The sequence below is a fragment of the Nerophis lumbriciformis genome, linkage group LG31 (assembly GCF_033978685.3).
Source record: "Nerophis lumbriciformis linkage group LG31, RoL_Nlum_v2.1, whole genome shotgun sequence".
NCBI lineage: Eukaryota > Metazoa > Chordata > Actinopteri > Syngnathiformes > Syngnathidae > Nerophis > Nerophis lumbriciformis.
The window spans coordinates 29,836,471-29,862,463 of NC_084578.2; the positions used below are offsets into that span (position 1 = coordinate 29,836,471).

The window sequence follows — 25,993 nt, forward strand, 5'->3', positions numbered from 1 at the left end:
GCTCTGAGGTCCGAGAGCCAGCTCCAGCTCGTGGTGCCCAAGACCAGACTTAAATCCAGGGGAGACAGGGCCTTCTCTGTGGTCGGCCCTAAGCTCTGGAACACTCTGCCCCTCCATGTTCAAACTGCTCCCACAGTGGAGTGTTTTAAGTCTCGTCTTAAGACCCACTTTTATTCTTTGGCTTTTAACACTACGTGAGTTGTGTGGTCCTTTGTCCTCTGTTGTCCTGTGTTTTTTTTTAAATACATTTTGATTTCTATTTACTGTTTTGTTTTTTCCTTTTAAAATCATTTTTAATCATATTTATTTTTATATTGTTTGTATATTGGTTTTATATTTATTTTTTGTTTTTATTCAGTCATTGGTGGAGCTAAGGATAATATTTGATTGTTTTTAATATTGTTTTTAATATTATTTTTAATATTGTTGTGCAGCACTTTGGAAACATTTTTGTTGTTTAAATGTGCTATATAAATAAAGTGGATTGGATTGGATTTTATTGTTGGTTGGTCAACAAAAATGTTAGCATGTGCCAGAGATTTTTGTAAATCTTTTGTTGACACTCTAGGATTATTTTTCATTTCATTGAGTTTTCTGGGCTATGCTCTTGCTGTCATCTATACAGAATAGTTATAGAGTAGCAACAATGCTTAACTTTATTCATTTGTAGACAATCTGTTTTACTAAAGACACATGAGCATCAAGGCTTTTAGAGATATACTTTTGTAACCCTTTTTAGCTTCATGTAAGTCAACGATTCTTGATGGTAGGTTTTTAGAGAGCGCTTTTGTGCTAAGCAACTGTTCACATCAGGCAATACTTCTTGAGAACAGCAAACTCAAAACTGGTGTGTGTTTTATAGGGCGGGGAATCTTAAACTAACACCTGTAATCTCATCACATTGGTTGGACTCCAGGTTGGCTGACTCCTGACTCCAATTGACTCTTGGAGAAGTCATAAGCTTAGGGGGTTCACATACTTTTTCCATACATGTTTACACGTTGTATTAAAAAAATAAACAGGAAACCATAATATTTTACGTGCAGTATTAGTTTAAGAAGACTGTCTATTGTTGTGATTTAAATGAAGATCAGAACTCATTTTATGCCCAAATTATGCAGAAATACAAGTAATCCCAAAGGGTTCACATATTTTTTCTTGCAACTGTATGTCATTCTACTGTAAGACATAATTTCACATCATATCTAATATAATTTTATACATGTTGATAAATGGTCGAGTATAATTAGGTGTCGTATTGTAGTGTAACTGTTACTCACAATGACATTACACTTTTGAACTTTGAAATACAAAGTAAGTCCTGCTGCTGTTTAATTCTTTTTTGTGTGGTTTCTAAATATAAAGAGAAACAAACGGTAAGATGTTATAAACAAGCAATATTCATGGCAAGGTTCTCAACCTTTTATCATGTTGTGTGTTAACTTCAGGCCGATAGATGTTTGCTACTTGCTAGTGTTGTCCTCTCAGCCTGCACACACTACCCTGCCCCCACACTTGAAGCTTTGTTGTGCTTTAAAAATATAAGCACGTATACTTATGCAGTATATTTTTTGGCTGAGAGAAATGCGTCTCTCTAAAACATTGGGGGGGACAGGTACGAAAACCTGATGGTAAGAAAAGTTGCTTTTGCATAGTATTGTGAAACAAAACGCCAGATAATGTCTTACCTTAATACACACACCATAATAATACTCGTATGTTGAATCACATCAAGCAGTGCAGCTTCATAGCTTACCAAAGTCGTACTAAAACATTTTGATAGATTGTTGAGTGCAGTGTGTAATGTTTTATATTTTCAATGGAACATATAAAATGTTGGTGTTGTTTACTTGAGTCATATTGCCATCATAGTGCAGTCTACCTCCTGGTACCCTAGCACCTCCGAAACCCTCAAATCTAAACTCCAAACATCCCAGAACAAGCTAGTCAGATTACTTCTAGACCTCCACCCCAGATCCCTATCGACTTCTCCAAAGTGGGCTGGCTCAGGGTGGAGGACAGAGTAAAACAACTTGCACTGAGCCTAGTCTATAAATATATGTGGAATGCGCTCCCAACAGGTATAAAAGAAAGTGCATCTATATCCTCCTTCAAAACCGCAATAGAAGTTCACCTCCAGGCAGCTACAACCCTAAACTAACACCCTCCCCGGATTGTTAATAATCAAATCAAATGCAGATACTTTTTCTTATGCCTTCTGATCGATCTCCCAAACAATCAAATGCAGATACTTTTTCTTATGCCTTCTGATCGATCTCCCAAACAATCAAATGCAGATACTTTTTCTTATGCCTTCTGATCGATCCTCCCCCACACCCCGGATTGTAAATAATTCAATGTGATGGTCTTGTGTGATGACTGTATTATGATGATAGTATATATCTGATAGTATATATCTGTATAATGAATCAATTTAAGTGGACCCCGACTTAAACAAGTTGAAAAACTTATTCGGGTGTTACCATTTAGTGGTCAATTGTATGGAATATGTACTTCACTGTGCAACCTACTAATAAAAGTCTCAATCAATCAAACACATATCGCTTGTGTTTGACTGCCATCTACTTGTCACGTTTAGCATTACACCATGTACCAAATAAAATTGCTTTGAGGTCGGTAAGCAAAACCAGAATTATTCCGTACATTAGGCGCACCAGGTTATAAGGTGCACTGTCGAGTTTTGAGGAAAAAAAGGATTATAGTCCGGAAAATACGGTACTCATTTTGGAAGAGCTCAATTTAATTATTTAAATAAATAATAAATACAAATCTTTGTAATTTTTTTAGACGCCTGACTCCAGTCCTACCTCCATGAGCCATGTCGAGCCGTCCTGCTGATCTCCCTGAAATGGCAATAAGTCAAGACGACAGCAACACGTACCTTTGACCTCTGCTTCTCACCCACCACTTGAATAGCATTATGGCTCCTGTTCCTCCGGGCATCCGTCTGTTGGTGTCTTTCAACAGGGACCAATGGTGAGTCGGTTGTGTTTGTGCACTTTTATAATATGGACATTTTGCCTTGTTTTCAGAGAATCACATGCATACCACAAAATACAAAACAGATTGTTCCTGTCCTTGGTACATTCCCAGAACAGGCTTGTGTAAAATTCCAAATTTAATTGAGAATGTCTCCCAAATTAAGGTTGCAAACAGAAGTATAATTGCAATTCCAATTCATTTTGTGTACATTTATACAACTTTTAAAGTGCATTTCAAGTGTATCACTGAAGTATGTAGAGCAGGGCACCATTGTTGGCCCACAGCTAGTTTTTTTATTGGCCCTTGGCATGTTCTGAGGAATTAAATTAATTACTAATGAGGTATATTAAATATAACACTAACAAGTTACAACTAGGGCCAGGTGAAAAGGCTGAAAACTATCACGATATAAGTGTTTTTTATCGGTCGATATCAATAACTATTTATATTTTTTGTAATTATTTATATTTTTATGACCTATTGAAAATATGGACCAGAAGAAAAATACACAGGTGCAAAAATAAGAATTACGTAAGAAATGCTTAATAAAGTAACAAAATGGTGCAAATGTAAACAGAAAAAGCTGAGAACCATTTTTAGCAGGTTTGGTGCCGGTAAGTTACATACAGTTGTGTAACATTTAATTTAGTCTGTTATGCTTATTTAGGTATGAAAATAATTTATGTTGTGCAGGAAGTATTATTTAAATATTATTGGACCAAATAACTATTATTTTGAAATAGCACATTTGTTGTATTTTGGAATATATTTTATTTTTAGAGTCCTGCACTTTAGTTCTTACCTGTTGTTTCCGTATACCCGAGTAGAGAAAAGTGCAGCCAAGGTCTACGGTCCTTTGAAGTAATCCAAAAAACTGCGATACTGCCAAAGGGGACTTTTCCTGTTTTATCAACTATTTCTTCGCTCGCTACAGCACTCATTTTTTATATATCTTCTGACTCCATGCAGATATTTAACCGCGAGACAACAAGATGGTGCAGCCATAAGAGATTGTTGGTACTGTTACCTAATTGGCTGTGTCCCTCCCATTGCTCAGTGATCACTTCCTGTTTTGCGAGGTTACCAGAGTGCGAGTGCGTTGCGTGTTCAACCAATGTTGCTCTGTAACTTCCAGTTTCAAAATATATATATTAGAGCTGTAAAACGATGAAAATATTTAATCGCGATAAATCGCAGTTTGTTCTTACTTAATGCAAAATTAATCGTGATTAATCGCAGGTAATTGTATCCTAGAAAGATAATTTTCAAGTTTTTATTACCATGACTGGACAATTAGTTTGTTTTATTGAAATGTTTTTTAAACATTATGGCATTAAGACGCTTTTAAAGAGTTTAAAAAAAAAACACTTGCAGTGCGTTGGGGTCTTGCCAGATTTTGTATTTTGTAGGAGTACAGAATTTGTATTCCTGTTTTAGGAGAACTTGTTTTAACAGGAGGAGCAACACTATGTTTAGATACCAGTTTTTACACATTATTAACACAAATTGTGGATTGTTACGATCATGGTTTGATTGTCAAAGCTGTTAGGTAATGTAAAATGGGATATTTCTACCTGAATAAATGCTTCTGATATTCTGTACATTACATGTTGCACACGTTTATGGTATGTATTTCTCTGCATGACATTGTTTTAACCATCTCTATTTATTAATAAAATTTAATATTCAGCCTGTTAAACATTCTGTAATTGCGGACTATCAATCAGAACAGGTTATCAAAGAATATTCTAAAGCAATGGGAATATTGTGTTGTAAACTGTAATTAGCCGATGTAGGCTGCAGAGGGCAGTGGCGCGCATGCCTGACTCAGTGGGAGCGAAGAAGAAGACGAGAAAGTGTTCGAGTGTGTCGTGCTACTGCCTATTTAGTTCGAAAGTGCTATTTGTGAACATAAATAAAAGGCCGACTTGTTCAAAGACAGTCTACCTCCTTCATATCTCCGCCGCTATTACAATACACTTTATTTCAATCTGCCAGAAAACCTTGATTTAGATAGAAATATCACAGAGTAACATTACAAAAACATATTTGACAAAGCATGATCGTATTGTAAGACGCACGCTTTGCAGCTCGCAGAGTGGAGCTTCACGTCCGTGTTTACATTACTGTTGAGTGCACTGATAACACAAAATGTAGATTGTTACAGTAACTGCATTAGTTAGATGGAATAAAAGATCAGCAGAAAAAAAAGATGGTAGACAGAAAATCTAGAATCACTTTTTAATCCGAGACTTTCGTCAAAACATGTCAAGGCACCTCTTCTCATACCAATCACACACTTCCGGTGTTACAGTAATCGCGCTATGCATCGCATCCAGTCTTACTAACATAAGAAGATAAAAAATCGTCTTACATTATGATCATGCAAATATGTTTTGTAATGTAATCTGTGTTATTGCTACCTAAATAAATATTTTTTGGCAGATTGAAACAAAGTGTATATTCTTTTATAACCTGTTCTGATTGATAGTCCACAATTACAGAATGTTTAGCAAGCTGAATTTGACATTTTATTCATAATTAGAGAAAGTTAAAACATTGAAATGCAGAGCTATGAATACCAATAATTTGTACAACGTGCGACCCCTAAAAGGGACAAGCGGTAGAAAATGGATGCGATGTAATGTTTACTGAAAATCAGAAGCATTTTTTCAAGAAGAAATATCACAGATTACATTACCAAACATCTTTGACAATCAAACCATGGTTGTAACAATCCATATTTTGTGTTATTAATACGTGAAACTGGTATCTTACATGGAAGTGTTGCTGCTCTCCTGAATGCAACGCCCTCTACAGCATGAATACAAATTCTGTAGTCCGACAAAATACAAAATCTGACTAGACACCAATGCACTGCATGCAATGTCATTTTTTATTCTCACTAAAAGCATGTTCATGTCCTTTTTGTGTTGAGCTGTTTAAAAAAAACATAATTTTTAATGAAAGCAAACTAATTGTCCAGTCATGGCAATAACAACTTTAAAATGATCTATCTTGGGTACACTTATGAATGCCGAAAATGTACAATAATCGCGATGAATTTTGATTTAACGATGAACAACTGCGATTATGACTAAATATTTTAATCGTTTGACAGCCTTAGTTTCAATGAGTAGCAGATAGTAGTTTTTGGTTTTTGTTAAATTAATTTGTACTATTGACCTTGTTTTGATCAAACAATTGTATGGAATAACAGAGAATGATGAACAAGTTTGAATATTGTGTTGAGACACGCTGCAGGCTTACACACACACATGCATCCACGAAAAATACACGCGACACACATACCCCACGCCCCAAGCCTTTGACGCTTCACCCCACGTGGTAGGGATGATGGATGGCTGAGCAGCGCTTTCGATAGCAGCAGCCTGCCACCGTAGCCCCCACTCCATCCCCTCTGGTGCAAGTTTTGTGGATTCTATGTCACATGTTTATGTGTGCTCACTGAATGTGTGTGTGTGTGTGTGTGTGTGTGTGTGTGTGTGGTGGAGGCGGTCGCTTTTTCCTCCCTCTCTGTCTCTCCCTGCTTGTTCTCTGTCTCTCCCTGCTTGTTCTCTGTCTCTTCCTGCTTGTTCTCTGTCTTGCCTTGTCTATACTTTTTAAGAGCCTCTTTCTCTGCGCTGTCCTCTGAAATCTAAACGCCTAACATGAAATTGATAAGCCAGTCTGAGACCGGACCTTTTTTTAACTCTTCCCCCCTGCAGCGTTTACCTTTTTCCCACCTTCTAATGGGTGTCGGAAGTTGGCTGACCCATCAGCGGTCCTGTTCTGTCTCCCTGTAATGTATGTCTGCTCTTGAATGGGATTGTGCTGAAAATCTGAATTTCCCCTCGGGAATAATAAAGTATTTGTGATTCTGATTCTGATTATTGTTTAACTGCCAAAAACACTCACCATAAATAATTTGAAAAAAAATACAGTTAATACATCTGCTCAGTGCTCGTTATCGATATTGGTATAGGCTTATCTCACTTATGGATGATCGATATTGTAATTGACAGCATAAAACCTTGATCAGCATATCCTTAGGAAATACTCATGCCTGTATCTCTTTTGTTTAGGTACAGAGCTCTCACCTTCATCCTCACCTTCTTGCTCTACACCAGCTTCCACCTTTCCAGAAAACCAATTAGTATTGTCAAGGTAAAACAAGTTCCTTTCAATAAAGACAAAGACAACCTTTTCCATACTGTATTTTTCGGACCATAAGGCACACTTAAAATCCTTTCGTTGTCTCAAAAATCAACAGTCCGCCCTATAACCCAGTGCACTTTATATATGTATTAGGTTTGGTTGATGCTTATTCTGGTTGTGGTACATTGTGTAATGGTAAGTGTGACCAGTAGATGGCAGCCACATAAGAAATACGTGTGGACTACTGTTCAATAAATGACACCAGCAAGTACCGGTAAGCAAGCAAGACGAAAACTTATTGAGAATTTAGAAGATTACACGCGGCGCTCAAAAAGGCAAGATGTATTAGTACGATTTTGGTAAGCTATGAAGCCACACCGATTGATGGCTTGTCCAAGCTTTAAGGCTACCGTGGTCAGTTGTACTGTGCTTCAACATACAGGTATTATTATGGTGTATGTATAAGGACCCCATAATGCACGTATTAGGAAACATATATTATCTGGTGTTTTGTTTCGTCCTATTATGCAAAACCAACTTTTCTTACCTATTGGTACCTGCTGTTGTGTATTTTGATCTGCCTAAGTCCCAAAAAATGTGCGCGCGTCCGCCGTTGTAGTCCGCGCTTTAGCCAATAAGCTCCTTTTTCTGTATCCTGTTGTCGTGAGGCATTATTCATCCTCCGCTGTTGCCATTTCTAATACAAAGTAGCATGCAGTTGTAAAATTTTATCTGTCAGTAGACTCGCTATGGAAGCTCTAAAAACTACTACAACCAAAATGATGGGGAGAAGACGCTGTCCAAGTGAAGCCACTTAAATTCGTAAAACCACCCACAAAACGTCGCATCCTGAAGAGACGGTCAGAAAGTGGCTTGAAAATGGTATGTAATACATAATCTATGCAACCAAAGAACCACCATTACATGTTATGTAGACCACAAGTGTTTTAAATGTAAAAAAAAAAATCATATTATGGCCCTTTTCATGCGCCCTATAACCCTGTGCGCCTTTTATGGAGGTTAATTTGTGTCTTTATTACGAAAGCTTTTATTTGTCAAGGAATTTATGTAACTGAATTTTTTGCGTTTAAATTTTGTAAACTGAATTGTTTTACACAACATTTTGTTGACAATTTCATTTTTTTTAAATTATGTGTTTTGAAATTCAGTATAAAAAATTCAGTGTATAAAAATTGTGTATAAAAACTTAGTGTATAAAAATTCAGTGTTTAATGGTTAAGTGCTGAAAAATTTTGTGTCGAAAAATTTGTTGTTTCAAAAAGCAAGACTCACTTCCGGTAAATTAAGACTGAATCAATCGATCCTGTCTAAGAACCAGCCGATAAGTTGTCAAGAGAGAAATTACGTGACACAGGTCTTGAAAAACAGCATATAAAAGGCAGTTAACTGGGCTACCTTGGCATGATACAACATAATAAACAATGCGGTCCCGCTGGATATCTTCAAACTATAGAATTGATTCCAATGGTTAGAATCTGCAATTTTGAGTGACATACTAAGGTCTGCTTCATGCAGACCGGGCACGAAAAGAGTGGGCGGAGCTTGTTTACGGAGCAGCGAGTGTCAGACAGGCAGATTTCTACAGCAAAGTTCTGCAGAACAGTGATATTGAATATATGGATGTTTTTTACCCTTTGCGTTTAGGTTTCGCCGTGTTTGTTTAATCTTTGTTTTTCTTGCTCAATTATAAAATATGTCAATCAAGGAGGTGGTCTGCAGTAGAGGAGCAACGTTCATATACAGGGCTCAAATGTAACCACAGCAACTGCAGTAAAAGGCCCGACCGCCCTCGTCACTTGCCGTAATGCCCTAAACATTGACCAACATCCGCGGCAAGAACATGCCGTGACCACCCTTGACTTTTTACTTGTTAATGGACTAAGGATGTAACGGTAAACGGTATAATGATAATTCGCAATAAAATTGGTTGGAGGGGCCGTTGGCGCAAATTGCAGCCACGCTTCTGTCAGTCTACCCCAGGGCAGCTGTGGCTATGAAAGTAGCTAACCACCACCAGGTGTGAATGATTAATGGGTTCTACATGTAAAGCGACTTTGGGTACTTAGAAAAGCGCTATATAAATCCCAGTTATTATTATTATTATTAAAACGGAACTTACTGTGCTGCCCTTTCAGAATTAATCGTCCACCATTGATTGATTGATTGATTGACTTTTATTAGTAGGTTGCACAGTGAAGTACATATTCCGTACAATTGACCACTAAATGGTAACACCCGAATAAGTTTTTCAACTTGTTTAAGTCGGGGTCCACTGTATCATTGATTCATGATACAGATATATACTATCATCATAATACAGTCATCACACAAGATAATCACATTGAATTATTTACATTATTTACAATCCAGTGGTGTGTTGTTGCAACTTAGCATAGGAGCGGAGAGAACTTAGCCCACCGCAAAGCCAAATTATTTGCATACGATGGATAAGTTGAAAGTAAAGAGATGTAAATTAAATATTTGTGGCTCCAGAACGATCAATTTAATGCATGGTTGAAGCCGGTAGATGGAAACGTATAGAGTGTTTAAGACCCGGATGTGCAGCCTTCGAGGAGGGAAGCGTTTGTAAACATGGCGGTTAAAGTAAATGGAATGATAATGTAAAAGTTAAAAATCTGTGACAAGCCCGTGTCAAAAGATGCTGAAATGCCACAAAAACTTGCACAACTAGCAAGAATCTACTTAACCCCCCAATGGAGTGTTATGTGAATAAAGTGGCGCCAATTGCTGAAAGAGATCAATATGAGATATTTACTAGTGAAATCAGACTATTACATACAGTGAACCCACACTAATTTATCGGTGGTAGTAGTGTATTCACAGCAGTAAAACCTATTAAAAAATTATCTTGTATTATTTTTGTTATTTTTCCCAATAATTTCAGGTTAGCTTCTCATGCCTAATCTTATTTCCAAGTTTATACAGCAACTGACATAAAAAGCTATAATCCCCGTTTCCATATGAGTTGGGAAATTGTGTTAGATGTAAATATAAACGGAATACAATGATTTGCAAATCCTTTTCTACCCATATTCAATTGAATGCACTACAAAGACAATATATTTGATGTTCAAACTCATAAACTTTATTTTTTTTTTGCAAATAATAATTAACTTAGAATTTCATGGCTGCCACACCTGCCAAAGTAGTTGGGAAAGGGCATGTTCACCACTGTGTTACATGGCCTTTCCTTTGAACAACACTCAGTAAACATTTGGGAACTGAGGAGACACATTTGTTAAGCTTCTCAGGTGGAATTCTTTCCCATTCTTGCTTGATGTACAGCTTAAGTTGTTCAACAGTCCGGGGGTCTCCGTTGTGGTATTTTAGGCTTCATAATGCGCCACACATTTTCAATGGGAGACAGGTCTGGACTACAGGCAGGCCAGTCTAGTACCCGCACTCTTTTACTATGAAGCCACGCTGATGTAACACGTGGCTTGGCATTGTCTTGCTGAAATAAGCAGGGGCGTCCATGGTAACGTTGCTTGGATGGCAACATATGTTGCTCCAAAAGCTGTATGTACCTTTCAGCATTAATGACGCCTTCACAGATGTGTAAGTTACCCATGTCTTGGGCACTAATACACCCCCATACCATCACAGATGCTGGCTTTTCAACTTTGCGCCTATAAATAAAATATGTTTGTCAGTTTGAACATCAAATATGTTGTCTTTGTAGCATATTCAACTGAATATGGGCTGAAAATTATTTGCAAATCATTGTATTCCGTATATATTTACATCTAACACAATTTCCCAACTCATATGGAAACGGGGTTTGTATAAAGGTTACTGTTTACACTTAGTTTATGGTTGGGTGAGAAAAGGAAGAAATATTTGAAATGTCATCTTGTCATGCTTAAATACAAATTTCCGTATTTTTCGGAGTATAAATCGCACCGGAGTATAAGTCGCACCTGCCGAAAATGCATAATATAAAAGGGAAAAAACATATATATAAGTTGCACTGGAGCCCGGCCAAACTATGAAAAAAACTGCGACTTATAGTCCGAAAAATACGGTAGTCCTTGTTTATTAGCAATATGTTTTCAAAAAAGTCACCAAAAAATGTTCTCTTTAATTATATGTATGTAACATATTTTTTTAATTGAACTATTTCACTACAAATAACACGATGGCGTCAGCAACCTGTTGTTTTTTGTAGTTTTTACCAAAAAACTGAAATCGCAATCAAACATGGAGTTTTTAGAGAAAGATAATTTTCAAGTTTTTATTACCATGACTGGACAATTAGTTTGTTTTATTGAAATGTTTTTTAAACATTATGGCATTAAGACGCTTTTAAAGAGTTTAAAAAAAAAACACTTGCAGTGCGTTGGGGTCTTGCCAGATTTTGTATTTTGTAGGAGTACAGAATTTGTATTCCTGTTGTAGGAGAACTTGTTTTAACAGGAGGAGCAACACTATGTTTGGATACCAGTTTTTACACATTATTAACACAAATTGTGGATTGTTACGATCATGGTTTGATTGTCAAAGCTGTTAGGTAATGTAAAATGGGATATTTCTACCTGAATAAATGCTTCTGATATTCTGTACATTACATGTTGCACACGTTTATGGTATGTATTTCTCTGCATGACATTGTTTTAACCATCTCTATTTATTAATAAAATGTAATATTCAGCCTGTTAAACATTCTGTAATTGCGGACTATCAATCAGAACAGGTTATCAAAGAATATTCTAAAGCAATGGGAATATTGTGTTGTAAACTGTAATTAGCCGATGTAGGCTGCAGAGGGCAGTGGCGCGCATGCCTGACTCAGTGGGAGCGAAGAAGAAGACGAGAAAGTGTTCGAGTGTGTCGTGCTACTGCCTATTTAGTTCGAAAGTGCTATTTGTGAACATAAATAAAAGGCCGACTTGTTCAAAGACAGTCTACCTCCTTCATATCTCCGCCGCTATGTAACATATTTTTTTAATTTAACTATTTCACTACAAATAACACGATGGCGTCAGCAACCTGTTGTTTTTTGTAGTTTTTACCAAAAAACTGAAATCGCAATCAAACATGGAGTTTTTAGAGAAAAAGAATGGGGTTTTTATTTTTATTTTTATTTGTGTAGCCATTAGATAGTTTTTATTTTTATTTTTATTTGTGTACCCATTAGACAGTTTTTAGTTTTAGTTTTATTTGTGTACCCATTAGACATTGTATGTTATACTTTAATTCTAATTACAAGAATGAGTAAATGAGGCTACTCTTTAACTGTGGTGTGATGTGTGTATGGCGAGGGAACTGAATTATTTTGCTCTAACCCTTGTTTTTAGTGAAATTAAGGATCAGGGTCATGACATTAAAAATACATTATAAATTTAGACATTCTCTGCAACAGGACTCTCAATTAATTTATGGCCCTTTGGTATTTTACGGTGGACTGAATACTGTACCTATTTTGAATCTTGGCAGAGCGAGCTCCACAGAAACTGTTCGCATGTCAGTGAACTACCCATGATTGGCTCCAGCAGCGGCAGAAGTGACAGCCAGAAGCTTCTTTTACAGGCTCTTCACTCCGAAATGGACTGTAGCTGGAAGCCTTTTGGTTAGTATTGACACAGTTATTAATGTTTGCGGGGGATTTCATTTAGTTTGAAGCAAAACCACTCTTTCTTTGGTTTCTTTTCCAACTTACAGCTGAAAATATCTCTAATGTAATTTATATTTATTTGAGTCTGACAATTTTCCATTGCACCAAATCAAAGCCATTTTCTTGGTAACTCTCAAAATAAACTTACATTTACATCTTTTTTTCAACTTGAAATCTGACCACTCAAATTGTCCAAAAATTGGCCCATCGAAAGCAACATTTTTTTGTTTGTTTAAAATTCCGACAGCAAAGATGATTCATTTGCACTGAAAGTAACAGGGTTTATATCATAGAATTAGCAAATATATGAAATGTAGCCACATAGCTTGTATGCTAATGCTAAGAGCACGTTGACACTAAGCACATTAGAGCAATTCAACGACGTTGTTGTTTAAAAATAAATAACATTTAAAATAGTTTATTCTTCCTTGCGACTTGAATGTTGCGACTTCGACTTGTGGATTAACGCGCTAGGGCAGGCCTGGGCAATTATTTTGCCTTGGGGGGCCAAATGTAATTTAAAAATGTGTCAGGGGGCCGGTATATCTATTTTTAGCAACACTAATACAAAACCTCATTATAATGTCTGAATGCTAAAAATGTTATGACAGACCGCCTTAAAAAACTAAATGGAATTAAAAATTTTTTACTGAATGGGACACCCAGAATGTACATGAAAATAAAGAATGCGGGATTTACAATATTAACTCTGAACGATAAAACACTGAATATTGACAACATATGAACGTCACACCCCCTCTTGATCGACATATTTTACAATCAAGCGAAACGCAGCGAAACACCCCCCCACCCACCCACCTACAATCTGATACATCACTAAGCTTTAGAACTTTGTTGTAAAAATCTCCTTCCGCGTCTGTCCCTGACACCTGCATTTCAGGCTGGCCGCTCTGGAAACACACTGTGGAAACGCTCTTCACCCACACTGCTTGGTGCCTCGTCTGAGCTGCTGTGACTTAAGTTTACCATATTAACTAGTACATCATGCAAAAGCGCAGATTCCAACCATTGAAATACTTTGTATAGTTCAAGACTAATAATAATTTGAAAACATCACTGCACATCATAATGGTGGCTACAGTTTCGATCCTAAAGATCTAAAAAAAATTGGGGGGGAATGTCCGGCGGTCCAGATTGAAAAGCTTAATAACCTCAGGCTTTAATTTGCCCAGGTTTGCGCTAGGGTAACAGGACTGAGTGAAAATCCATTGAAACCACTAAAGTGTGAATTAAAGTGTGATGAGTACTAACACAAAGGTGTAAAACAACCTTTCTGAGGGATTTGATTGTATATATATGTCATGAAATTCATGGTAATTCTTAAATGTGGCGAGCATGGACAGGCCACAGATGATAGTTGTCTAGTGTTCAAGGTAGTTTGAATTGATCTTTAATATTGTATTTGTTAAATATTGATAAATATATTTTACAGTTAATTTTACCCTGCATTTGTACATTTTATTGTAAAATGACAGCAATTCAGTAGAATGTTCCTGAGAAGAGTACTTTAATCTGATTGACTTACTGTGTAAATGGCACATATTCCAGATCAGGGTTTCCCAAACTTTTTTACAACCAAAGACATTTGAATTTGTGTTTCTTCCCAAGACCCCTGACCTGAATTTAAAAACCAAGAAATAAAGTAGAAACAGATCATTCCATAAGTTTGGGAAGCCGTGTTCTTGATGTTGTTATTTTTATTTTTTTATTATTTTCTAGCATTGTACGGATTATTTATTTATTTTTCAAGCCTTGAGTGAACCCTAATTTATCTTTACCCGCAGATAAAAGTAACTACAAACAGCTGTTGGGAGCCATGGATTACTCCTTCCTCTGTGCTTATGCAGTTGGGATGTATCTCAGGTGAGCTCCATTTTATTTTAGAATTGACAATACAGTGGAAAACATTTTTTGCTCTAAGTCTGTTATATTTCTTGTTGGGTGCATGCACCTAAGCACATAAAGTGCAGGCATTTTATGTATTTGCAACAAACCACATCAAACAATATTTCAAATGTCTCAACACATTGCTTGAGGTGAAAAGTTCACGAGTAACAAGGTCAACAATATACTGGAATTACTTATTTTCAAAAACTGTACTCAACATGATCACATGACTGTATCTTACAGCACAAAGAATGTACAGAACGGGGGTTGTTGGTACCCTTTTTTTTTCTATCAAAACATTCAGAACGGGGGTTGTTGGTACCCTTTTTTTTTCTATCAAAACATTCTTCAAAATTCATTCCACCATGGATTGAAGCTTAAGACAAACTATCAAATACACATTGTGAAGACCAACACCACTGCATGTATTGATAAGATAATAATAATAATAATGCATTAGATTTTATATCGCGCTTTTCTATTATATACAGGAAACAATGCTTTAGCCCAGTGTTTCACCTACACTGGATTAAATGCACAGTATCTTAACGCTTCAGATCAGTGGTCACTAGGGATGCTGTTCGAAAACCGGTTCTCCCGATGCTTCGATAAGAAAAGAAACGATTCCATGGATTCAAATCCATTTTTGAGAACCGGTTCCCGTAATCGAAGCCACTATACCGTATTTTCGCGACCATAGGGCGCACCGTATTAAAAGGCGCCGTGTCAGTAACAGGTGCTTTTTCTGTATTTAACGCATAAATAAGGCGCATCGTATTTTTGGGCGCAGGCATGGTTAAACATACGCTAGCATGCATGCACGCTCTTTTAAAAAGGCAGCAGGAGCAAAGCTGAGTTGGGTTGTACTTTATTGAAGTATTTATCAATGTACTCACATAATTTTTTGATCAACCCTCATCCACAAATCCATCAAAATCTTCATCTTCTGTGTCCGAAATGAACAGCTCGGCAAGTTCTCCATCAAACACGCCAGATTCCCTCTCCTCATTTTCAAAGTCAGTCTTGTTGCCGTGGGGCTCCTCGGAAAAGATGCCGGCTTTTGCGAAAGCTCGAACAGTGCAAGCAGAAACGTTAGCTCAAGCATCCACGATCCATTCCCAAATTGTGGCGTAACTCGCCCGACGCTGCCTGCCAGTTTTCGTGAAGCTGTGTTTGTCTGTCATCCATCGCTCCCATGACGCTGACAACTTCACTTTGAACGTCCTGTTTACACCCATGTCCAGCGGTTGGAGTTCCTTCGTCATGCCTTAATGATGACTCCAGGTGGAAACTTTTCTTTCGGCACCCAAGTCACTTCTCTTGCACCGTTGTGCGTATTGATTCGCTACCGTGCTGGTCCCCTTCTTCTCCACAGTGTGCTTCACCGGGATGTCGAAAGTGAGCGGCACCTCGTCCATGTTAGTGATGTGTTTGTCGGCAATTTTTTTATTTACAACGCACATAGCAGCACTATATGCTCACTGGGGGTGTGCCTTTAGCGTCCTCTCACCTGAAACCTTCACCCTTTAACGTCTGCATGCTGTCTTCAGTCACGTCCGCCTTTCCTCCATATAAACAGCGTGCCGGCCCAGTCACATAACATCTACGGCTTTTGGAACTCAGTGCACACACAAGGTGGACACACAACAACCTATCTGGATTCGCTAAGAGATTCGATAAGGAATCGGTTCGATAAGAGGATTTGATAATGACATTGACATCGATAATTTCTTAACGAACATCATCCCTAGTGGTCACCAACCTTTTCCAGCCCAAAATCCCTGGTCTCAGCCAAAAACCAAAGCAGGATCTACCCCTGTGTCAACTATGTTTTATTTGTTATGTTCTATATATATATATATATGTGTGTGTGTATATGTAAATGTCAAAAGGGTTAAGAACCCCTGCTTTAGGCCAACCTACTGTATATCTGTTATACTGTATGTTTGACTATATGAGTACCGTATTTTTCGGAGTATAAGTCGCTCCGGAGTATAAGTCGCACCGGCCGAAAATGCATAATAAAGAAGGAAAAAAACATATATAAGTCGCACTGGAGTATAAGTCGCATTTTTTGGGGAAATGTATTTGATAAAAGCCAACACCAAGAATAGACATTTGAAAGTCAATTTAAAATAAATAAAGAATAGTGAACAACAGGCTGAATAAGTGTACGTTATATGAGGCATAAATAAGCAACTGGTATGTTAACGTAACATATTATGGTAAGAGTCATTCAAATAACTATACCATATAGAACATGCTATACGTTTACCAAACAATCTGTCACTCCTAATCGCTAAATCCCATGAAATATTATACGTCTAGTCTCTTACGTGAATGAGCTAAATAATATTATTTGATATTTTATGCTAATGTGTTAATAATTCCACACATAAGTCGCTCCTGAGTATAAGTCGCACCCCCGGCCAAACTATGAAAAAAACTGCGACTTATAGTCCGAAAAATACGGTATATGTGACAACCAACCCCCAAGAGAATACGATGACCAACCTTAAATGAAATTTCTCACTAGCAATAGGGCTATCTCGTTAGCTAACTAATAATTTAAAATAGTATTGTCAAGCGATTTAAAAGATGAGCGATTCATTAATTATGATCTGTAATTAATTCATCTTTTTTTAATCTCACCTCTAAAATGCTGAGAAAAGTCCTCAACTTGAGATATTTTCATTTAAATTCATTACATTATTATTATCATTACATTATTATTAACATAGTTATTTAAAAAAAAAAAGTGGCTTTATAGAGTGATTTAGGATAGGATAGACTTTATTCATATAGATAATAAGGTAAAAATAAGGTAAAAAAGCACATAAAAAGACACGGGAAATATCAAAGAACACTAAGGACTTCAAATGATTCAAACTCCTCCAAATTTGAATAGTAGACTATTGTAAGATACGCCTTAAAGATGCAAGAAGTCTTAACTCCAGAGAAAGTAATAAAGCTCTGGTCCCACTTCCTCAAATTTTCATCCCACAATTTGAGAGACATCATCCTCTGGTGGCAAGATATAGTGAGTATTTATCAACTCAACGTCAGTACATTTTATAGGGTTTATTTCACACCACAACTATTACAGGAGCTTTTCAGGATAGGTTAATAAACATAAACCAAAGAGGGATAGCATTAAACACTGCTTAGTAAATAACGATCAATACACTATAGGTCTGATTTACTAAAGGTTTATGTGCTAAAACATGTGCAAACTTGATAGCACACGCAAAGACGATCTACTAAACGTGTGCAAAGTGGATTGCATCTCTTAAGTGAGCAGGATAAGGCATGCAATTCATTGTGCGTCTGTCTTCAATATGCAAAATATAAGCTAATCATCAAAATGACCACAATACTGAGAGGTGAATGTGAAAATCTATTTTACAGCATGCACAATGTGATTTAGCAACTCTCATCACCGTTTTGGGAGCACAATTTGGGCATTTTATTTAGCACATTTGAAAAGTATGTGCAAACTGACAAGGTTCCACACACGGCTGTGAGAAAGGAATGCTTGCGCTTTAAAGACACAAGATGGACAGAGAATCCCCCTTCCTACCATTACGTTTCAACATATTTGAACGGTCAGAAATATAAAATATTAGACACGTCGTCTATTCAGCAACATCCTTTTATATTTTCATAGCTGCTAAATGACTTCAGGGGCTGATTAAAACAAATTCAATTGATGCGTTTTAGTGTCATATTACTAACATATATCTGATATGATAACAATTCTTGAAGTATGCATTTTTTGTGGGTTGAGCACAGTTGTGCAGCCAGCCCCCTTTCCATGCACCTTCAGCGGTTAAAAATAAAAAAGTGGTGTCAATGTACACGGCTTCTTAAATCCCCTTAAAACATGGTAGATGTCCCCTTGTTTAAAAACCTAGCAAAACGCCACATGATAAAATGAATGTTCAGTAAATGATTTGAGTGTCTCAGTGGTGATGCCTCATATAGTACACGCAAAGTCCTCATTTAAATAGGGCGGTCTGCACCACTTTTCAATTGTACATGCACCACTAATAGTACACGCTAATTTATAGATTGCACACGCTGTTTAGCGTGAGGTATTTTAATGTTAGTAAATCAGGCCCATAATATTTACAGCCAACTGTATCTTGGGACAAACAATAGCAAATACATACGAGCGGTCTCTCCGGCCTTCTCTCATTACAATTCCATTGTCCAGGGTGTACCCCGCCTTCCGCCCGATTGTAGCTGAGATAGGCTCCAACGCCCCCCGCGACCCCAAAGGGAATAAGCGGTAGAAAATGGATGGATGGATGTTGTAGCTCTTTCTATTGCACTGCATCAAATGACTTAACTCTTTGCAATTCCCTCCTTTTCTTATGCATGTCACAACATAAAGAATCAAACACATCAAACATTCATAATTTGCATCGATGTCATAAAGAAAAATACATCATCATCATCATAGCTATCCAGTTTTGAAAGATGTACCCATACTATAGCACAGTCTTAAAATACAGAATGTATAAAAAAGTGGTATTTTTATCTTTGTGAATCATTATGTTATTTACATTTTCCAAAATTTGACCGAACAACTGCTGTATTTTCCGGACTATAAGGCGCACTTAAAATCCTTTTTTTCCCCTCAAAACTTGACAGTGTGCCTTATAACAGTGTTTTCAATTTACAAAAAGTAAAATACTTAATATGAATCCTTTAATGCGCCCTATAATCCGGTGCGCCTTATATATGAAAAAAAATCGAAACTAGACCATTCATCGGCAGTGCGCCTTACAATCCGGTGCGCCCTACGGTCCGGAAAATCCAGTACGTACTAACCCCATTCTCCTTACATTTTAACATATGGCTAACACACGGCATGTTGACATGGTTGAATGTTTTGGCAAGATACCTGGTAACCCTACAGTTGGCGGTGTTCTTTTTGTTTTTTAATAACATAGCACCAAATTACAAATGTTAAGGTTTATTACCACAAGCCTCACACTTTTTAAAGAGGCTCAACAGGTCAAGCGCTTTGGTTGTTGACCAAAGGATTGAAGGTACTTTATTGACATATGAGATTGCACACTTTTGTATTGTTTAATTTCTAATGAATTCATCATCAATCCTCCCTTAACGGCACATTTTTTGTGGTTTTATTCCCATGATCATCTTTTGCAGTGGCATCATCGGCGAGCGCCTGCCTATCCGACTGTATCTAACGGTGGGTATGCTGGCTAGCGGTCTTTTCACCTGCCTGTTTGGACTGGGCTACATCTACAACATCCACAGTCTGGGGTTCTACGTCTTTGTCCAGGTCAGGTACTGCTTACTATTGTGGCATTTATGGTTTGGGATAAAACGAAACGTTGTGGGCATCGTTGCAATTTAAGATACCTGCACGCTTAAATATTGTGTTGAGCGTATTTAATCTACAAGAGTAGCCTTTACTTTATAAATTAAAGGAGTAAAAATACAATTATTTATTTCTGGGAGTTTAAGGCACACTATTATGACAAACACATTTAAACTAGAGATGTTCTGATCAGGATTTTATGCTGCCGGTTCCAATACCGACCATCCATGAATGATATTGGCTGATACCAGTACCGATAGCAATCTGAGACAGCACACATAGTTGTAATAAATAAAAATAACAAAAACAACTGAAGTTAGTGTAGGGATTTATATATCAAATTTATTTAGATGCTTGTTTAATTACATTACAAATATATTTCATATACACTAACTTCAGAACTGTACAAATATATATATATTGAATATACATTATGTATATACAATATTTATGTATATTATATGTATATACATAATGTGTTTCTTAAACACGTTTGCTACGAGTGTTTCGAAAAGCACCAACTCGCCATGTCAAATAAAAGAAAACAAATGTGAGCAAAACCTAAAAGTGTTTTAGGCTTTTACCAAAGGCAACAATCATAAATGAAGCTTTCAACACATACACAATGTTGACATCTATAGGTATATTTTCATAAAGACGGGGAAAAACACGCTACTCGTAAACGGCGTGTGCAACAGCAACAAACATCAGTAGACGCAAATTTAAATCATGAAATGCAACCTTACCCGAATAAAAACGATGCATATTTATCCGGGAGAGTCTTGATACCAAATTCCTTGACCCAGCCACACACAAAGAAATTGTAGACCTCCATGCTTTTCTAAGTTTCCATCTGTCTTGTCGTATAGAATGGCGTCTGAAGCACAATAGTTTGATATGTCTGGGAACGCGACCAAGGTATAATCCTTGATATCATTTGACAAATCTTTTTTTGATAAAGTATAGAGATATATTCCCTTACATAATTAAATTTTTGTGTTCGTATCTGCTTTTTGCCGGGACATTTAAGCCTTGTTTGTACTCAGATAGTTAGCGCTCCTGCTTGCTGTACAACAGCCATCTTAGCTTGGTTGACCACCAAATGATTTTCACTTCCGGGAAGAAGTCACGTGTCGGAATACAAGCAATCGTTAGGTGTTGTCAAACTAATTATTTTATGCTGTCAAGACACTATCATGATCACTAACGAGAAGTTAATTGAGCTTGGCCTTGTCAAGTTACAACACATTCTGGAGCCTTTAGCAGCACTAAGATTTATATGAATGGGTCATGCTTAATAACACTGCCCCCGTTCTTAATATTAATACACTAACTATTGGATTTGCAAATCAATCTTCTATATAAATACATTCCTCATCTTAAGTCATGCACCCTGCTTGTTTTAGTGTCATGCAACAGCTTGGTTAAGTCAATTCTTAACGGTCTTTTTTTCCTTTTGTTTTAGGTGGCCAATGGCTTAGTCCAAACCACTGGCTGGCCCAGTGTTGTAACCTGTATTGGCAACTGGTTTGGAAAAGGAAGGTAAGCTCTAATCAAACACATCTTATAAATGATACATTTGAAGGTGTTGGTCCATGAACTATATTCAGCAAATAAATAGAGAAACTACATAGACAGAGATTGCATTGTACCAAAGTGCCTATGAAATTAAAACATCCTGTGCATTTATCAGTCATTCCAAGATTTTGCAGGCATTTTTTGTATTTTTGGCGGTCTAAAATGCCTGATTTTACTGCAGCTTTTTGAAAGAGTTGCGATGGTTTGAGGCAGTGACTTTTGGTGAAGTTCACATCAGGTGAGGCACTGATTTCAATAAAATTAAACAAAAAGTTAAACAAAAACGAAACAAGCTTCTTCTAAAAAGCCCCCTTTTAATGGTGACTCAGAGTACTACAGCACCCCTCAGTATGATTTTTCTGTATTTATAGTCCGATTAGAATATTATTGTCACACTTACATTAAATACATCACACAGGCTGTACATTTTGAAAACAGATTATCCTTGAATTTCATTAAAACTAAATTAATGCTATTTGTAACAGCAGAACAGAAAGCCAAACACAAATACAAATACAGTAGATGGAGTAGACAATTAAAGGGTTAAAATAAATAAAATTTTTGGGTGACGATAAAATGAACTGAAAATATCATATAAAACATATATGTGAAAAAAAACATAAGGTAGTGAAAAATACTTCAATAATGAATGACGTTTAATAGGCTCTAGACCCAAAAATCACTCCATATGCTCTATTGCTTGCTAGTGTTTCCGTGCCTGAGTTATTGTGTAGAAATAAGAGGAAATAGATGTGCTTTATTAATTAACCGTGTTACAAGAGGTCCGAATAATACATAACATTAGAACTAGAATACATTTAATCCCTTTATTTTTTATATAAAAAATAGTAGAATGTACAACAATTCTTCTCAACAAAAGAGGATATTAACCTCAGGGAAACACACAAAAAAAACTTAAAACATTTGTATGCACGTACAATACTTAAGACCTTTAGCATATCTGTAAGTGGAATTATTTGTGGAATGGATTAAGCAAAAAAAGTCAAACAATGTACTAATACGATCCAGTTTAAGGAACTGTTCAAACTCTAAGTGTTTACAAAGTACAAAGAAGAAGAATCCTGATAAACATCTTAAACCTTTTTGGAAAAATTAGATAATCTTAATAATCTCATTATGTGAATCACAATTTATTTAACTATGAATTTATGAGAACCCTATTCATTATTTACTAATGTATTTATTTACTTACTTATTTATTTATTTATTTATTCACTGTTGGGACAATGTCTCAGTCTGGGCAGGATAAAGTAGCCTCTCAGCATCACACAACAATCCTCCGTGGTTAACCTGCAACTGCATTTTGCTATTTTGTTCATTGCTTATATCCTGTTTTACAGACGTGGATTTATCATGGGGATTTGGAACTCTCACACCTCAGTCGGAAACATATTGGGCTCTCTAATCGCAGGCTATTGGGTGTCCTCGAACTGGGGCCTGTCCTTCATCATCCCAGGGCTCATCATCGCAGTCATGGGTGTTGTCTGCTTCCTTTTTCTTATTGAGCGTAAGTGCAACCTCCTTTCCTGGCTGGAAGGATTCAACATAAATGTTGGACTGTCTGATTGTGAAAAGTGCTTGTGATTTGGGAAAACAGTAACCTTACATACAGTGCATCTGGAAAGTATTCAAGCACTTCACTGTTTCCACATTTTGTTATGTTACAGCCTTATTCCATAATGGAATAAATTCATTTTTGTACTCCAAATTCTACTGATAATGCCCTATAAGGGCAATTAGAAAATATTTTTTGAAAAAAATTGCTAATTTATTATATTTAATCACATGTACAGTCTTTGCTCAATACTTTGTTGATGCACCTTTGGCAGAAATTACAGCCTCAAGTCTTTTTGAACACAATGTCACAAGCTTGGCGCACCTATCTTTAGGCGGTTTCGCCCATTCCTCTTTGCAGCACCTCTCAAGCTCCTTCAGGTTGGATAAGAAGCGTTGGTTTTCATTGAGGATGTCTCTTTATCTTTCCCTCTATCCTGACTAGTGTCCCAGTTCCTGCTGTTGAAAAACATCCCAACAGCATGATGCTACCACCACCATGCTTTACTGTCGGGATGGTATTGTCCTAGTTTCCTCCAAACATGATGTCTGGTATTCACATCAAAGAGTTCATGGTCTGAGAGAATTTCAGATGCATTTTGGCAAACTGTTTACTTAGAAATGACTTCAGTCTGGCTACTCTACCATACAGGCCAGATTGGTGGATTTCTTCAGAGATGGTTGTCTTTCTGTGAGGTTCTCCTCTCCCCACAGAGGAATGCTGTAGCTCTGACAGAGTGACCATCAGGTTTTTTGTCACCTCCCTGACTAGACTAAGATGATTCCAGCAATGTACAGAGACATCCAACCTGATGGAGCTAGAGAGGTGTTGCAAAGAGGAATGGGCGAAACAGCCCAAAGATAGGTGTGCCAAGCTTGTGGCATTGTATTCAAAAATACTTGGGGCTGTAATTGTTGCCAAAGGTGCATCAACAAAGTATTGAGCAAAGGCTGTGAATACTTATATACATGTAATTTTATAGTTTTTTAGTTGTAATACATTTGCAATTTAAAAAAGAAAACCCTCAAAAACTTCCGGATGCACTGTAGCAAGTTGCGTTGCTTCACATAAATGATCCCCAGCCATACATGATTACAATTGTTATTTTAGATTAACAAGTAGGACATAGGAAGAGAAAAAACAACAGAACAGAACTTCCGGTCTTGTGAAAAGTTTTACAATATAGTTGATGAATAATGTTTGCAAGGTGGGACAATTTGGGGTATAACGGTATGTCATAATCATGCTTCAGTACCTACAGTTAGGTTCATATATATTCGGACACCAACACAATTTTAATATTTTTGGCTCGACACATCACCCCAAGGCATTTGAAATGAAACAAATAGGACGTTCTTTAACTGCAGAATTTCAGCTTTAATTTGAGAGCATTTACATCAGGTGAGAAATGTAGGACTTACATCAATTTGTATATGTTCCTCACACTTTTTAAAGGACCAAAAGTAATTTGATATTTGGCTGTTCAACTGTTTCATTGCCAAGTGTGTGTTTTAATCTCATTATTACATTTACAAGGAGCATATAAAAGAGTTAATTTCAAGTGTGTTATTTACATCTGTTTCTGTCAACTCTCATTATGATGCACAAAGAGCTGTCATATCAGTAGCTGCGTTCAATGTGTTTTTTGCAAAATAAAAGCGTTATATCAAAAACTTCGGCAAAGTACATTTTACGACTTGTAGGTGTTTCCAGTAAAGGGTGTTTTGCGTCATGAGCGGCCGTAATTCTTGTAAAATATTGTCCCGCGAGACTCTTGAATTTAGATGGGCGCTTTGCGATACCATGGTTTTGAAGCTGTGATTACAATTGCAGTGGCTTTGGTTGCTGTGATTGTCAATAGAAGACGTAGGCAGCGGGTAATCAATTGCTCAAAGGCAACGTATGGCAGCGGCTACAGGTAAGGGATTTTTGTGAACGAGGAATTCACAGATGAATTGTGGATTCAAGGGCCCCTGCAACATTGTTTGGGCATGTGGATCTCTCCGGGCCTGCGGGCTGTCTCTATTGCCGCCTCGCTCCCCACCATACTTGCCAACCCTCCCGAATTTTCTGGGAGACTCCCGAATTTCAGTGCCTCTCCCGAAAATCTCCCGGGACACCAATTCTACCGAATTTCTCCCGATTTCCAGCCGGACAACTATATTGGGGGCGTGCCTTAAAGGCACTGCCTTTAGCGTCGTCTCTCACCTGAAAAGGAGACTATTATATATGTCTCCGTTATCCATAGGTTTATCTATAACCCATAACACGGTGGCCGAATGGATAAAGTCACTCATGAACGGTTAGAGAAGCACAAGGCGGCGGCAACGCAGTATTATGGGCCACCTTGCAAGCAACATCCCGTTCTCATTTGCGGATGTTTTCAACAAATCCTTGAAGGATATGTTCCTGGATTCAGAGGTCGCTCGCCAGTACTCAAATGGCAGAACAAAGGCTAGAAATACTTTAATTTCAGTGAATTCTAGCTATAAATATACCCCCCCTCCAATCTCCCGAATTCGGAGGTCGGTTCGGTTGGCAAGTATGCTCCCCACGGCCGACCGATCGGAAGCAAGACCAAAACAACCCATCTGCTCTAGTTGTCCTGCATCGGTGCCCCGCTGGTTTGGTGTTTAGTTGCCCTGTAAAATGCCATTGCGACACACTCCAATATCAGAACGTCTGAAAAACCACCTCATAAGAGTGTAAAAAAGTATTTACGATATTTGAGATGTTTTTCTATATATGGGTGTTTCCATTA

At 37.3% G+C, this 25,993-nt stretch overlaps 1 protein-coding gene across 5 annotated transcripts in view; it reads left to right on the top strand.

Moving 5' to 3' along the window:
* The window catches only part of slc37a1 (solute carrier family 37 member 1), a 120,848-nt gene that overhangs the window by 27,804 nt on the left and 67,051 nt on the right, over window positions 1-25,993 (top strand). For all 5 annotated transcript variants that reach the window (XR_009811380.1, XM_061926282.1, XM_061926281.1 and 2 more), the window contains 7 exons: window positions 2,809-2,997; window positions 7,089-7,170; window positions 12,640-12,772; window positions 14,623-14,701; window positions 19,904-20,039; window positions 21,544-21,620; window positions 23,018-23,184. Coding sequence is in view for 4 of the 5 variants with exons in the window: in XM_061926282.1 (XP_061782266.1) it covers window positions 2,942-2,997; window positions 7,089-7,170; window positions 12,640-12,772; window positions 14,623-14,701; window positions 19,904-20,039; window positions 21,544-21,620; window positions 23,018-23,184 (730 nt within the window). In the remaining variant the exon portion in view is untranslated. The remainder of the gene's footprint in view (window positions 1-2,808; window positions 2,998-7,088; window positions 7,171-12,639; window positions 12,773-14,622; window positions 14,702-19,903; window positions 20,040-21,543; window positions 21,621-23,017; window positions 23,185-25,993) is intronic.